Source organism: Sylvia atricapilla, chromosome 6, assembly GCF_009819655.1.
Source record: "Sylvia atricapilla isolate bSylAtr1 chromosome 6, bSylAtr1.pri, whole genome shotgun sequence".
Classification (NCBI taxonomy): Eukaryota; Metazoa; Chordata; class Aves; order Passeriformes; family Sylviidae; genus Sylvia; species Sylvia atricapilla.
This window is the reverse complement of record NC_089145.1, coordinates 31,797,394-31,813,376: the sequence shown is the minus strand read 5'-3', so window position 1 is coordinate 31,813,376 and position 15,983 is coordinate 31,797,394. Positions and strand designations below refer to the sequence as shown.

Genomic DNA, 15,983 nt, shown 5'->3' with positions numbered 1-15,983 from the left:
ATAAGGTGCCAACTGCCCTGGCAGTGAGGATACTTAGAGTAGCACTCAAAGTTAGCAGCAGCAGACAGGAGCTCAGCCCAATAACGTTTTTCTCTGCAAGAATTAAGTACAACACTTCTTTTAAGCTTACATAATTCTTACTGTTCAATTAAAACAAAGAACAACTCACACAGTGAATACCATGGGAAATGGGAGAGGAAATTTAAAAATAGGCCAAAAAACCCAGTAGTAAACAGGTAGTTGTAATCAGTCAGGCTCACAGTACACACCACTACCATCCAATGACATTAAAGGTCTTCATCTCAAACCCATACCTATACCACAAAAACATGCAAATTTCTATAGGCCTCTTTAATACTAAATAATTAAGCAACATTTTCCTGTGAGTATTACAGGTCCAATTAGAAGCTTTGATGAGAATCAACAGAATTTCAAGTCTGGGTATGGTAGGAGGAAGTATTTCCCTTTCAGCACTGGGTGCTTTTTTAATTAGTATTTGGTTGGGATCTAACCAGCACAGCTGAGTCTTTGGAACAAACCCAGGGAATGTTTTATTAAATATTCCAGCAGAAATAAAGAAATCTTCCAAGCTAGAAATTATTCTGGATACCTGAAAGAATGATGAGGGGATAAGACATCTTTCTCCCTGCCTCCCTCAGTCTCAAACAAATAAAGAGATGAAACTTTTTTTTAATGTCCTTTAAAAAATATTTTTAAAAAAATTCTACCTTCATTCTGTCCAGATACAGCTGCAATTATTTATCTTGTTGGTACCCAAATTTATTTTTTGTATTCTTTGTGAATGAGCAAGTAAATACTTGCAGGAATAATTCTACTTTCCAACTGTCACAGAAATCTGAACACCTGTCTTGCTTGACCCAAGGTGCTAGTGCACACTTGAAACACTGTGATTAAGCTAAGAGAAAGAAACCAGATGAGAAGACACGATATAGGATATTCAGCTGCAAGGAAAGGAAGACAGATCTTGAGGAAGTAACACAACTTCTATACCAGGAGCCGCTTCCTACAGTGTTTCCTAGGGTGCTGTAAGTCAGTGAGTACTCCAGATCACCAGCTCAGGCTAGATACCTGAATGCAGTAAGGCATTAAGTGGACATACCTGCTCTGCAACTGTTGTCCAGAAATAGCACCTAGGAAAGGCAATACCAGAGTGGCACGTAAATGACATGCCAGACAAATACAGCAGAGAGGCAGCCTGCCTGCAGTGGCAGAGCCATCGTGGGCACCAAGAGGAGCTCCGATCAGCCACTTCCTCCAGCACCGCTCATGTGCTTGGGCTCTGCCCCTGGGGAAGGGCAGCGCAGAGCAGCGCCCCAGCCCCTCTGGGGCTGGAGATCAGAATGGGAGACAGAGCGCAGAAGAGACGTGAATAAACTCATTCAATTCAATACCGCTGCTTCAGAGAAGGAAATGGAAAAGAGCACGAAGTCTGTCAACATACTGAGAGGTGGGAATTGTGACCTTTTCTTTGGAATCACGAAGGAAGGACACCAATTAGTTAAAAACAAATAAAATAAAAATAACAGCACTTTTATGAATAATAATTAAAAAAAATTCCTACAAATTCCCTAGGCTCTCCTTCTACACATCTAGATGTCATTTGCTTATTTCTTTGCCAGTAATCCTTCCCCCATTAGTTGTCTTTGAATTTCAGTGGCCCCTGCACACCAACTCATTTTGTCTCTCAGGCTGCCACCTACCACTGCACTACGGCACTTGCCCTGTGACTGAAGTGATTGGGTTTTTAACAAGTTGTCGCTAAATGTGTGAATTATTGTAATGGGCCTAATTCACTACCTTGCTAAGCCCTCAGGCACTAAGGGAAGCCAAGCATCGGTCTTAGCAGAGCGAGCTACCGCTAAGTACTGTGAAAGCCAGAAACTTGGCATCTTGCCTAGCTTTCGCACCCCTGATATAGCAAATCCTTTCACTATAATTCGTCTTCCCCGTCTGCAAATAAAACTACCTTAGTCAGGTGAGATCCTGGCCTGTCTGAGGCCCAAGGTGTGCGCTGACTGCCGGAGACCGAGGACTGGTTTGATTCACGGGCAGTAACTTGTGCCCAACAGCAAGGAGAGCACAGACCCATCGGCACCGCCTGCAGCGCTCGTGTCCCTGGCAGCGCTTTCCTCAGCTCTGCTTTCTGCCGCGTGATGCCCGCAGCCGGGAGCGGCAGCTGACAAACGTCTCCGTCTAATTAGCAAGCCCGAAGGTCAGCCCGTGGTTCAGAGGCTGCTCCTGCCCGTACCCACCGTGGGTAGCCCCGCCACAGACGAGGGCTGGCACTGGAGCGCTCGGAGGACGCGGCGGCCGCCGAGCACTGGAGGGAGCGCAGGCTTCGCTGCGGAGTCCCTGCGCCCTCCAGGGCTCTGCCCCTCGATGCCCACAGCCCGACGCTGTCCGCAGATCCGGGGTACGCCTTCGGGCAGCTGCAGCGCAGAGAGATGTTCCCGGCTACTGCTGGGACGGGACGGGTCCGCCAAACGCTCAGCCCCCGCCGCTGTCTGCTACTTTGGAGCGCCCCTGGGCCCCTGCGGGGGCTGGCTCGGCGCTGAGTGCCCCCGCGGCTGCCCCGACGGCCGTGCGGCCCCGGCCGGCTCCGCGCTCAGCCCCGGCGGGACGCGCCGCTGCTTCGCCGTCCCTGCCCCTCCGCCCCCGAGACAGACAGTGACGGGACACCCGAGGTGTCTCGCCTCTTGCGGGCCAAAGAAAAAGACCACCCCCCCAAAAGAAACCCCAAACCCACAGTGATACAGAGCCATGAGCGCGGAGCTGCGAATTGGGAGACACGGTTTAAAACCCTCTGCACACACACATAACCACCGAGTTGTTTTGGTTGGTTTTTTTGCGTATGTGGTTTTTGCTTTTTTGTTTGTTTGCTTGGGGGTGGGTTTTTTGTTGTTGTTGTTGTTTGGGGTTTTTTTTTCGGTTTTGTTTTGCAAAGCTGCGAAATTCCCGGAATCCTGCAGAACCTCAGGAAGCGAAATCTGTAAGAGGGAGGGCCGCAAAGGTGGCTGCCTCCCTCCCGGCCAAGGCGGGCCGGTCAGGGGCTCCCCGCAGCGGGCCCGCTCGCCCGGCCGGCTCACGGGCAGGGAAGCGCCCAGCGTGCACGGAAGGGCGGCGGAGGCGGTGGGAGGGGGGTAGGATTTAATTCTTCTAAACTGTCATACTTTAATGGGGATGGAAAATGGGAATTTTCTGTGCATTCCAGGAACAATTCCTTGGGGTGGTGACCTTTAGCACCGAATCTCTGAAGACAGGAAAGTAGTCGAGTGTTTTATCTGGATGACTGAAAGCTTTCCCTGGTGGAAGTTTATGGAAGTGTTAAAAGGGGCGGATAACACAGGCTTTGGAGGCGCTTGTCCAATGATCTGGAGGGGCTTGGAGAGCAGCTCTCAGCTGGCAGACATTTAAATGGGAGACAGCTCGGCGCTGCTGCAATTTGTAGGCAGGATCTGACACTCTCTCTCTATGGACTCCCGGGCAGCTTCGGGCTCCCACGCCACCCGCTCCACCGAGTGACCCACCGGGCAGAGCCCCGCAGAGCCCCAGGCCGCACCGAGGAGCCGCCGAGCCGAGCCGAGCCCCGCCGAGGAGCCGCCGCCGCGCAGGTGAGCGGGGACGCGCCGGGATGCGCGCACTTACAGCGGGGGCGCAAACGGGTCCGGCGGCTGCGGAGTTCGGCCAGTCTCTGTTGGGAGGCGAAATTTTAAGCTCTCTATCCTACCTTCATAGAGGGGCAAGGGAAGGAGCCGTTCACCGGTGTCTAGCAAAACTCCAGGGCGTCTCGGTTTTGCAGGGCGTGACGCCCGTCCCTCCCGTTCGCGGGAGTGAGGCGCGCTGACCTTTCCGCCGCGGTGCTGGGAATTAGGGCGCCGTTACGTCTCTTTTCCCTCACAACGACGGCCGCTGCAAAAGCCCCGTTCGCTCTGCCTCTCATCTCCGCCTACAGCATCACTCCCGACAAATTGGATTCGGCGCCCACCCGAGACACGGAAAAATCCCGGTCCGGCCTCTGCACGGAGCGGGGCGGGGGCAGATCTCCAGGTGCCAGTCTCGTCCTATCTCGTCCCGTCCCGCCGAGGTGCCCTGTACGAGGCCGCTCAACCCCGGCTCTGTCCTGGCCCGCCTTTGCAAAGCTCCGCTCCTTGGAGGAGCGTGCTCCTGGTAACTCAGGAGCTCCCGGGGCGGGATGCGTGTCGCCCGGGGGACTCGGTGTGTGCCAGCGGGGTCGGGTGCGGAGGCTGCGCACCGGCAGCGCGCCGTGGGCAGCTTGGCGCGTCCCTCACCGTTCAGCCTCGGGCGGGACCGGACGGGACGGGACGGGACACAGCTCCACCGCTGAGCTCGGCGACCTCCGCCGTCTCTCCGCCCAGCCCTCCCACCTGACGCGGAGCGGCGGGAGTTCTGTCGAGCGCCCGGCGCCCCCGCTCCCCTTACCCGCGCTGACAGTCCCTGGCCCGGCCGCGCTCCTCCCGGCCCGGCGCCAGCGGCGCAGCTTGGCGCAGGGCTTTTCGCTTCTGGAGGACGCCTGCTTGCTTGCCCCGTCCGTTTCAATACGATCCCCCGGGGGCTTGGCAGTCCCTTCAGTGAGCTCGTCCTCCGCTGGGTTAACCTAGACGGCAGCCGTGCCTCAAGGGAAGAGCCGGTCGGTGTCGCCAGCCGCCGCCAGGAGCGTCCCCGCCCCCGAGGAGCCGGGCCGAGCCGCTCCCGGCCGTGCCAAGCCAAACCAAGCCTGCGGTCTCTCTGGCCGCCTGCAATCCCCGCGGCGCAGCCAGGCGCTAGCCCCGTCTTACCTCGGCGGCTTGGGCGCTGCGGCGGGGCGCTCCTGCCCGGGGCCGGGCGCGGCTGCGAAGGTGCCCGCTGTGCTGGGCCGTAGCGTCCCTCCCCGGCCATCAGCTGCGGCCTCGCTCCTGCTGTCCCACTCGTGGCTCCGGTCGGCGAAAGAACGGCAAGCGAGACCCAGCGTTGGGGAAACTCCCCTCTCCGTCGATGGGGGCTTTGGGGCACCAGCGCCCGTTTGGCTCTCCCTGCTGCTGACAGGACGCCGGGTTTAGTCAGGCGTTTTGTGAGCGACGATTTTTGGGTGCAGTGCCAGTGGCTCCCCGAGGCTCAGCTTTCTCTGAGCCCAGCCCAACGACCCCTGAGCTGCAGAAGCTCTTTGCTCCTGCCCCGCTCCCCTCTGAGCCCAGCAAGCCCGGGAATAACCAGCCAGCGTGCGCTGGGCTTGTGTGTAAGTGATAAAGGGCACCGGTGACCGTAACTCTCTGCTCTTCTTTAGCATTCAGTGCCAAGCTGTGCTAAAGCGTTTAATTTTTTTTTCTCTCGGCAATGCTACCCAGAAATGCGTAGCTGCTGCTGAAGACTTCAGCACGCACGGCAGTGTAGAGAGAGGAGCAAAGCTATTCCGGTTGGTTTAGGGCTCCATGAGGAAATGCGTCTGGAGGGAGTTTCGCTCTAAGAAGCTGGGAGCTGTCAGGCTGCGTGGGCGACTTCAGGCAAGGCAAACTCGGGTTTGGTACCAGCCATGCCCACCATGATGTTCAGCTTCCCTGGAGTCCCATAGGATGTCCTGCAGAAAAATAGTTTCTTAAACGGGGAATTCGCAAGGTTTCAAGGGTTGTTTGGTTTGTTTGTTTTAAATTTGCTGCCGACACTCCTCATGTATCTCAAAACCCCCCAACTCTATGACTCTCAAGAAGAAAATTTCTGAAATGTAAATGTATCCAAATTCTATGAAACACAGATGTTAGTTTTGCTGTCTTGATTTCAGAAAAAAAATACAGTTCTCTGGGAACTGCCATTACTATGCTTTTTAAAAATATTTAAAAGTACAGATCTATGAACTATGAAAACATTACATAAGAGCGTTTCTGTAATTCAGATGTAATATGTGAGGCATAAAATTATTTTGATCCTTCGGGACATAAACCACTTCTATTTTTGCAGTAGTCGAAGGGATTGTGTCTTTCTTTGCCTTGAAGTCCACTAAATAATTGGGTTTGGGGTTTTTTTAGTTCTTCATCAGATTATTTTTCATGTTTTCTGTGAAGCACAGGAGTCCATGGCTCATCATAATATTTTCTTAGTAAAAGGGGTTTACAGATGAAGTTACAGGCCTGTTAAGATCTGTGACAGTTTTGCTGTATATCTCAACCAGGTTTCCATTCAGATATTTTAAATAAGTTGCGTTGTGCTAAAAATGTCAGTAGTAACCGTCTGACTCCGCTTATGAACTCATAGGGAAATTCTGTCTATGAACTGACGTGGAGATCCTTAATTCATAGCAGAAAATGTATAAATGAGAAAAATTACAGCTTAATTGTATGAAATAGTAAACCTGAAAGCATTTACACTTCTCTCTCAATAGTTGCTAGTATTAATCCACACATTTCTTAATCTGTTTTAGATGATGAGATCTCAGGCTCTAGATAAACCACATATGAAGTGATATGAATGTTAGGGCCCAATTCTGCTCCTGTTTGAAGTCAGCAATAAAACTTCTTTTGGCTTTAGGACTAAGAGCTTACAGATGATGAAAAGTGGAACTCAGCAGTAAAATATGGAAAGAATAGAGTTTTGGAGTATTGTGTTACTTTTAAAAAATAAATATTAGTTTTATCATATCTCTCTGGATCTGAATGAAATGAGGGAATCGATCATTTTCGTTATGGTCATCTGTTCAAAGGATTCTCAAATGAATTCTCAAAAGGATTTCTGGTTAGGCCAGTGTAACAGCCAGTTAGTATCAAGTAATGAAAGTTCTGCAGAAATGTGGAATATAAGCTTTTACAGCCTGATTCTCACAGCTGCAGAGCTATTACTTCTGCAGAATTATGACTGTAATGGGTGAAAAAGCATTTACTTCAGGAGAGGTTTTTCTTCAGTTAAACTTTGGGTGTGGTAACACTGATTTTAGTTACTTCTACTGTCCTCTTCTGTGTTCTAGTTCTCTCAGTAATAAAAAACCCCATTAAGGGAACATTCACAACTGCTAACTCATAGACAGATGAACCACTTCAATTCCTAATGTAAGCAAAGGTGTCATCTTCTCTCATAAGCAAAAGCATTGATTGCCCTGGGACCAGAGTGCTGCAGGGTGCCCATACCTGCAGCCAAAGCATTTTGGCTGCTTTCCTTCCTAAGGCATGCCACTTCATTTTCCTTTATAGTTTACATTTTTAAAATTAAAATCTTAATTTTAATATCAGTTATTTTAAAAAGATCCTGTTTAGCTGCTGTGGGGATCTTGAAGTTCACACAGCCCCTTCTGTATTTAACCTGTATTTCTTCCTAAATTACTGGATTACTTTTAGATTTGTGTTTTGGAAGTGACCATAACAAATGTTTCTGCTGAGTGGCTAATTTTCATTTAAGTGACAATTTCTTTTATGAGCATTCAATGCAGCTTCCACCTTCAAGGCTGGAAACCAACCGGTGAAAAATTACCTTCCTCCCAGTTTAGGATTACATTGTAACACATGCTTGCATTTCCTTAGGGATAAGCATGTGATTAATAAAGTTGCATGAATCTGGGACACAGACCTTACAATAGTATATATTACTATGAAATTTCCCCCAAATTCCCATCCCAGAGTACACCTCATTTTTGTAGATCTAGACTTTGCCATGTCATCCACTGCATATCTATTGGGGGAAAAAAAAAAAAAAAAAAAAAAAAAAAAAAAGAAAGAAAACAATGTGGAGGTAATCAGTTTTAAAAATAAAAGTAGCCCAGGAATGTGCATGTTGCTGGAACTTCATCCAAGTTGTGGAGCACTAAATAAAATAAACACCTGAAGTTTTCTGGCACTGCTTACAACCTAGCAATTTATTTTCAACTTCATGCAATCACTTTTTTTTTTTTCCTTTTAAGACTCTGGCACCATGTTGAGTAAATAAAGTGTGTATTAAATGCTAGTGACTAGACAGTTGCCAGAGAAATAAGAATAGTTTTGGAAGAAATCATTCTGATCTCTTGAGGGAATAAGCAATAGCTAATCATTCTTTGAAAACTTATTTTTAAGGTAAAATGAAAATGAAACATGTTTAGATAATATCCAGGTTGTTATAGAGATGAGGAAAAACAGCAAATGTGAAAGCCAGGCTGACACTTGAAATCATGCTGCATTATTCCTTAATTGGAATTTCCAACCTTTTTCTGTCTATGTTAAAGCCTTAAGGTTATTAAAGTTGCTTGTTCCATACCATATTTCATTTACATACTAACAGCAGCCCTTCCAAATAGTCGGTTGGAGTCAGCAGTTGTGTCATTCTTACACCCCTTCCTTGAAGCATGAAGCTTCTGCCAAATATAGGGCATGGTGGTAGATAGATTACTGAAATGAATGCATACATCTATGATATATCAGGAATTCTAGGTGCTCTAACAGTCTGCTGGCAAACACTAAAAATATTAGATCCACAAGCAACTTCTTGAATGTAGTGGAACCCCCTATGACACTTTTTTACTTCAGGAATTCCTCTCCCAATCCGTTTGATGAGAAAGGCTGTTTGAACAGCATAACATTTATTTCCTCCATGTGACTGAAAAACTGAATAACTGAGAAATTAGCAGTTATCTTTTACAGCAAATAGTACTTACCCACAGCCTCTGCTGAGTCTCTAGGTGGCCCTCACAGCACTGGCATTTGGCTGCTTTCCTGCCTAGTTGTGTGGTCTCAGGCAGAGCGGATGAAGCCGTGCAGGACAGTGCCCATGGTTTCACATGTTTCTCCAGTAGTAACACAAGCAGGACTCTTCAATTCACTCTTTTTTCCCCAATACTGATAAAGCAAGTCAAATAAGGGATACAACTGCAGCATTCCAATCAGGTAGAAAACAATTACTTCCCTTTCCCTTTTTAGTGCCTTTTAGTCTCTTCACAAGTTTAGTGTTTTACAGTGTTTATTGCAATTAGTTGCTTATTTCTGGTGCCTTCTTCTACGGGGAGGGTCCCTCAGAGACTGCTTCATCTCTCTTGGTACCACATAGCTCCTTTCAGAAAAACTTGGAGACCATGGTGCTTCTGGAAGGGGAAAGCGTGACACTGATGAGTTTCTTGAGTGCTGGTTGATGTTTTAAGCTGACTGAACAGCCTTAAGAACTCAGAGATTTGGGAAGCAGCAGAAATGGTGGAATAAGGGAGGAGAGAAAGGCTGTTGCTATGCAATAGTTAGGTTTGGAGCAGCCATACAGTTTTGAAGGACCTGATCATCTCAACTGCATTTCCTGAAGTGGTCTTTTTTGTGTACATGAGCTATGATATTTAATGTCATTTAGAAAATTTTGTCCTCCGACAGCATCTTTCTGTGTAAAATAAATAAAATTTAGGGATCTGAAAAATTCTTAGCACTGTGATTGCATCTATACTACTTCTACCAAGGATTCAGAGTAATGTGCTAGAAGATATAGTTTGAAATTATAAGGTGCATCTCTTTTAGCCTATACTTAAATATTCTTCTATGTTTGTTGCCTGACTTGTTGCACATCTCTCAGGTTAAGTATCATTACACTCACACACATTGGACTCCTTTAGAGGTGCAGTCTGGCAGAGGTTGGGAAGCTGTAAAACAGGCTACAGCTGTATACAGCATATACATTATATACTGGATGTACATTATACAAGGAGCTGTATAAAGTTTCAGAGTCTGATTAAGGAACACAAATCCAGACTAGGCTGCTGAGACAAAGATTTTAGCCCTCTGGTATTGTAGATAGCTGTGTCATGTAAACAAATCCTTGTGTAATGTAAAATTTGCTCTTTCACTGTTGTAAGTCAGGAGCAGTCTTCCTATATGTCAGTGAGCTGTAAGAAGGGAATGATAACTAGGGTAATGCATATAGAGAAAGAGCTGGAAAAAGATGGAGGACACACAAATGAAATTCTGTTTGGGCTTACTTGAATGACTCTATTTGAAAGCTTCTATTACTTGGTAATTTGGAAACAGCTTTCCAGCTGGTACAGGCTTGCCTGCTTATTTTTTATAAGTGTGTGTGCTCACAGTTCTTTTATGGAACTGAAAATTTACTGCATACCTGGCTTCTGTTGATATCTGAAATCCACAACTGTGTTTTATTTCCTCAACTTCCTTCATACAGGATGGTCCGCACACTGTATGCCATCGGTGCCTTGTTTCTTCTGATGGGATTTCTGCTACCAGCAGCTGAAGGGAGAAAGAGGAATCGTGGATCTCAAGGTGCTATCCCTCCTCCTGTCAAGGATCAGCCCAATGATTCAGAGCAAATTCAGACACAGCAGCAGTCAGGCTCCAGGCATCGAGAGCGAGGAAAAGGCACCTCAATGCCTGCTGAGGAGGTGCTGGAGTCCAGTCAGGAGGCACTGCACATCACTGAGCGCAAGTACCTAAAGCGGGATTGGTGTAAAACCCAGCCCCTGAAACAAACTATCCATGAAGAGGGCTGCAACAGTCGTACCATTATCAACAGGTTCTGCTATGGCCAGTGCAATTCCTTCTACATCCCCAGGCATGTCCGTAAAGAAGAAGGCTCCTTCCAGTCTTGTTCCTTCTGCAAGCCCAAAAAATTCACCACCATGACTGTTACACTCAATTGCCCTGAGCTTCAGCCCCCAAGGAAGAAGAAAAGAATCACTCGAGTTAAGGAGTGCCGGTGTATATCTATTGACTTGGACTAAACTGAGAAAAAGTAGCAATTGCACTCTTCACTGTACACAATCGTTGCCAGCATGAGAGTGAGTGGCATGAACTAGCCTATCTTCAAGGCTGGGCAAAACTGAAAGGGACCTAGTGAATTACCTAAAACAAGCAAACCCCCCCCCCGACAAAAGAAAGAAAAAATTAATGTAAGGAAAGGGCATGCATGTGTGTGTGCATAAGGGAGAAAATGGATACGGACAAGCAAATGTATGAATGCTCATCACAAAAAAAGAAAAGGAACAGGGGTATGAGACATTAAAAAAACCTTAACTACCCATAGTCATGAACTAGGTTTCCTAATTCATGTGTATATTCACATTTTTGCTGCTTGCTGGGAAAGTGGAGCTGTGCCTTTTGCGAATGTTCACCTTTGTGCTATTTGCTTTTACTGTATTATGTGAAACATCAAAGTGAGAGGACAATATATTTCAAAGCATGAATCTATTCTTATATAAGAAATAGACAAAGAGCAATTTAAAGTGTAGCACAACCATCACTGAAAATAGAAGCTGTGTTGGGAGTTCGTAACACACTTCTTCAAAAAAATAGCTGTAATCCAAAAGCCATGTCTGGAGAACAATGGGGGGATGTGGGAGTGCTGAAAAGTCAATATAGGTGGATGGGAAACAGATCTACAGCAACTTAGAAAGCAAAAGGTCAAAGCAAGTAGACAGGGAGAGTACAAAAGGGAGTAGAAAATTGAAAGATACATAAATAGGAAAACAAAGAGGAAGAGATATTGTCTTCTGTTTACGTTTTGCTTTAATTTATATACCTAGTCATAGATTACATAAATTAAAAAGAAACTATATACAAGGCTATAAATATACTTCTGAATTCTGATGGTTCTTTAAACCAAACAAAACCCATTCTTATGCCACTAGGTCCATTTGATGTCTTGTATTTTTGATATCACTTATTCTTCATATCTACACATATATGTATATGCAGTATCTTTTAGGCAGTGGTATCTATAGATACATGCAATGAGTGTGTTTACTTCATTGTGTGTATCCAAACTCCTCTTTTTCACACACATACATAACCACAGCACAAAAATCTTGCTAACCAAGATCAAGTACAGAATGGCAGTAATTTAGTACATAAAGAGCAGAGCAAAAATTAAAACAAGCATCATGTGACTGCAAATGCAATAACCACACAAGAGACAAAAGACATGACATTCATGACTAGTAAACATTGCATTGTTATTGTTATTTTAGCTTTGCCACAGGCATGCAGTTTGTTGAAACAGAGATGCAGAACTTTGCCAGCAGTGATCCTCTTTTTATATCTTTTACCACAGACTTGCATTTAAACTGGATTTGGAGTAAGTAAAGAGGGCTGACTGCCCCTCTCATTTGGGGAGAAAAAACATAAAAGTGTACACACTACTTCTAACAGCTCAGTGACTTTCACCTGTGAGGTTATCTTGTCTTTTCTTTCCTTCAGGCTTAGAAGTTTGAAATTTATCAGGGCTGTAATGTTTGGGAAGAGCACAGAAGGTCCTACAAAAAAGTTAGTTTAATGAGGTGTGTCCTGGGGACTGGACCAGAGGCAGCCCTTCCATGCATGTTGCCCTTGCTATCCTGGGCACTCGATGGTCCACGCTTACTCTATGATGAACATTGAGAGTCCAGGACTCAGTTTCCCTGCTCAGCAGCAATATTCTCTAGCATCCACTATCAGTCTAACTGTTCTCTCTCACACCAGATGCCTCTCTCAGCCACAACATGATTATTTTGACATAATTTCTTGCCATAGAATGTTAAGGAAGACAATTCTGCCGTTAGTAACATGCCCAAAGGGAAAGATACATGAAGAGTAGCATGTCACAGATGTATCCTATGTGGCCTCATTTTATCAGTTGTCCCACCTGTTATATAATGCGTCACACATTTATTGGTGATATCCTGCATCTCTACAACTCATCTATTTTTTGCTCTAAAATCCACTGCTGTGAGGTTTGTGTTTGTAAAATTAACTGACTACAACTCGATTACTGGAATTATTAAAATGCATTTCATTCGGTGTACTCTCACTCAGCAGTTTGACACGTCTTCATGGATTTTAAAATCCAGTTTTAAAATCTGGAATTATAGGAGGTAGGTTTCCACTGTGTGGAATGTGAATAATTAAACAGAAAGATATGGATATTTAATGTTATTATTAATTCAAATTCACTGAAAATAGGCAGGGAATGTTTTCCTTTAAATTACTTTTCTTTTTTGTGGTTGTTTTTGTGGGGGTTTTTTTTGGTTTTTGTTTTATTTTGTTTTTTCCAGGGGAAAGGGCCAACCTCAGTCATTGCTGGAGATTTTGTACTAGCTTGGGTTTCTGTTCAAGAAATGGGAACACCTTATGAATGGTTTTTTTCTTCATGTAAAGTTGACAGTAAAATTCACATTTTCTTTGACAGAGACTGCTATGTCCCTAACCTCTTAGCTGTTAAGCAAAGCTTCAAACATTAGTGACTCCTTTAAGTTTCGTCTAGAATTCTCAAGGAAAATTGATAAAAGTATTCCAAATCTTTATGTTCTAAAACTGCCTGTGCATAGATCATGATGAAACTCCCCTTGAGGCAGATCCCCCTCACCCATGTAAATTTTATACAAAGAGCATCTATGAATTGCTAGTTATTGCCTGAGAGTAAGAAAGTTCTGCTAACTTACAATTATATGAGATATTTAATATCAACCACAATATGTATTTAAATGTCTGCTTTATTCTAAAAACAATGGACTATATAACCTAAGGCTGCAGTATTTTCATGCTCGGTCTCACAAAGCAAAACTTGGTTTAAAATGAAGTTTTAATTATTTTGTAACTGAATAGGAGTTTTTTCTTCCCAGCATTTTGTACATCATTTTAACTACTAGTAACAAATAAATAAAATATCTTCTCCAGCCTGTGTCTATTGTTGTTTGCTTTTTGGGTTTTTGGTTTGGGTTTTTTTTCCCCTTCCTTAAGTTTCCAGCTCTTTCTGAATCTGTTGTACTTTATTCTGACTTCTGTGGTTTCTTCTAATTATAAAAGGCTTTACATTATGACAATAAGACATAGACAAGCAATGGCACCATCATTCAACACAGCTACTTCAATAAGGTTTTTAAATGAGATCTGTCACTTCCCCCTCACCCTTCCACAATTTATAGAAGGGAATCTCAATCTTTGCTCACACTTTTCCTCTTGTAAACCATGTTAGTGGCAGTTCAAAATATAAATCAACTTTGAATTTTTGTAGAGTTAAATTTGGAGGTAGCCTGCCTGCCTTAAGCCTTATCTCAGTTTAATGTCTAGCTGGCAGTTTAGTCCCACTTCTAGAAAAAAAAAAAAGTAAGGAACACCTTTACAATACAGCATATTACAAGCTGAAAATAGGGACAGAGGAGATGAAAAACAACTATAAAAAGAACAGGAGGATTTGTCACTGCTGGCAGCACATGTGCAAGGCCAGGGTTGAGGAAGGTCTGCAATCAAAACAGATTTTTTCAAACTTTCTACCCCTTTTGGTTTAGTCTTCCTTCATGTCTAGCTTTGTCGTACTTCTAAAACTTACTGAAAAGATAATAAAATCAGCTAAGAATCATTATTTTTGGAAAGTAATTGACTTTTTCTGGTCTGAGATATGGGCACAGTTGAGCAGAGTAAATTTCCTTTGAGAAGTTGTGCATATGTATCTTTATTTGAATATTTAAATCAGAGAAAAAACCTCCTGGGCTTAGCTTTCTAGTGCTCCATGATACCATGGTCTTACTATTTATAGAGTAACATATAATCTCATTATAATTTATATTTGTCCTACATACCAGCTTTGAATTGCAGATACCTCCCATGTGCTTTATGGTTAGTTACACTGATCTGTTGCTGAAGGGCCGGAAAAACCCACCACCACGCTGATCAAAAGAAGGTAAGAGAGAGAATTCACACACCTTAATCTGCTGCCAGAGATGCAGATAGAACTGAGAGCATCCTTTTCCCTGTCCCCAGCGAGACAGGCTGGATCTCTGTTGGGGGTTTTGCGTGTGCTCTGCTGTCCATGTGCTGCGCTGTTAATTCGCACCCGCGCTGTGGGACGGAGGCACCAAGAGCACGTTGGGTTTGCTGAGCCTGTGCTCCCATCTGAGCAGCAGATGTGCACAGTAGGTACAGTTGGGTCAGCTGGACAGACAGCACCATGGCTCTGCTCCAGCTGCCTGTCACCAGCTGTGCCTGGCTGGGAACAGGGACCTTGCCTTTGCAAAAATGATGTGGTAACTTCACCTTGTAATTTACCTTTTCATGAGTGAAAAAAATAACCCCCCAAACCAAAAACCCCCAGGCCCAAACCAGACAAAAAACCCACCGCCAAAAAGCCCAGCCCAACCCAACCAACCAACCAACCAAACAAAACAGAGAGGAGAATTAGAACTGCACCCTGGGGGCTGATGTTCCTTTTCCACTGTAGATGGAAACCTACAGGTTTTAGCTCCAATAGTTTTCCTGAAGAAAAACAAACAAACAAGTGAAAAAAACTTAGATCTTATTCACTCCAGATAACTCAAACCTGCCTTAGAAACCACTTCATTAGTTACTGAAATACAACAATACATTTTGGCAGAAGAACATTCACAATTTTTTCTGAGTTGTCCTGCTTACCTGGACGGTTGCAACGCACTAACCAAAGGGGAGAGCTGTATCATTTAAAGGGAGTAAAAATTTAACATGTATTTGTATTTAGTCAAAACAATGGAGCTATCACTGGTTCATATTTTTAATAACCATCAGATTTTTTTTTTTTTAATCAGTTGAGACTGAAACCAGAAATTCCCAGCAATGCACATGTATCACAAAGAATCCCAGTGCAGATTTTTGATGCTACCTTGTAATGCATCTACGTATAACCATCTGAAGCCTGTCTGCGCTGCCTGCCTGGGAATGGGACTGATGACTTTAAGGTGCCCTTTCTCAATGTGTGGCTTCTGGCTGCCTGAATTATTCTTCTAGCTTTCATGGGTCTGGGTGGAGCAGTACAGAAATTTTAACTGTCACTTGCTCCTTTTCCTATTACTTTCTAAGTTTTGAAAATAAAATTCGGTATCCACTTTTTTATTGAATAGTCAAGGAGCAAGATATGAGAAAGTCTATAGTGACACAAAAAAAGGTTACTTGGAATTGTATTAAAATCCCCCAAACTTCTAGGCTGTGATAAGCAGTAACTCCTCCTTGCTGTGGTGCAGATGTAGTTCACATAGCTTGGGGATGGATCAATTGGAAAAATTACATTGACTCACAGTAAAAGTT

At 44.6% G+C, this 15,983-nt stretch overlaps 1 protein-coding gene across 3 annotated transcripts; it reads left to right on the top strand.

Moving 5' to 3' along the window:
- Positions 1 to 2,957: 2,957 nt before the first annotated feature.
- GREM1 (gremlin 1, DAN family BMP antagonist) lies at positions 2,958 to 10,940 on the top strand. 3 transcript variants are annotated; one of them, XR_010743833.1, is made up of 2 exons: positions 2,958 to 3,632; positions 5,442 to 5,978. XR_010743833.1 is itself a non-coding variant. In XM_066321426.1 (2 exons), the coding sequence occupies exon 2, from the start codon at positions 10,124 to 10,126 to the stop codon at positions 10,676 to 10,678; it is 555 nt and encodes a 184-aa protein (XP_066177523.1). In that variant the 5' UTR covers positions 2,958 to 3,632; position 10,123; the 3' UTR covers positions 10,679 to 10,940. The 3 variants fall into 3 exon arrangements, 1 of the variants encoding a protein (XP_066177523.1); XR_010743834.1 differs by lacking the exon at positions 5,442 to 5,978 and adding an exon at positions 3,974 to 4,200; XM_066321426.1 differs by lacking the exon at positions 5,442 to 5,978 and adding an exon at positions 10,123 to 10,940.
- Positions 10,941 to 15,983: the final 5,043 nt, after the last annotated feature.

Coding starts and splice junctions, on each gene's coding strand:
- GREM1 (XM_066321426.1), top strand. CDS start 10,124: ATGGTCCGCACACTGTATGCCATCGGTGCCTTGTTTCTTCTGATGGGA.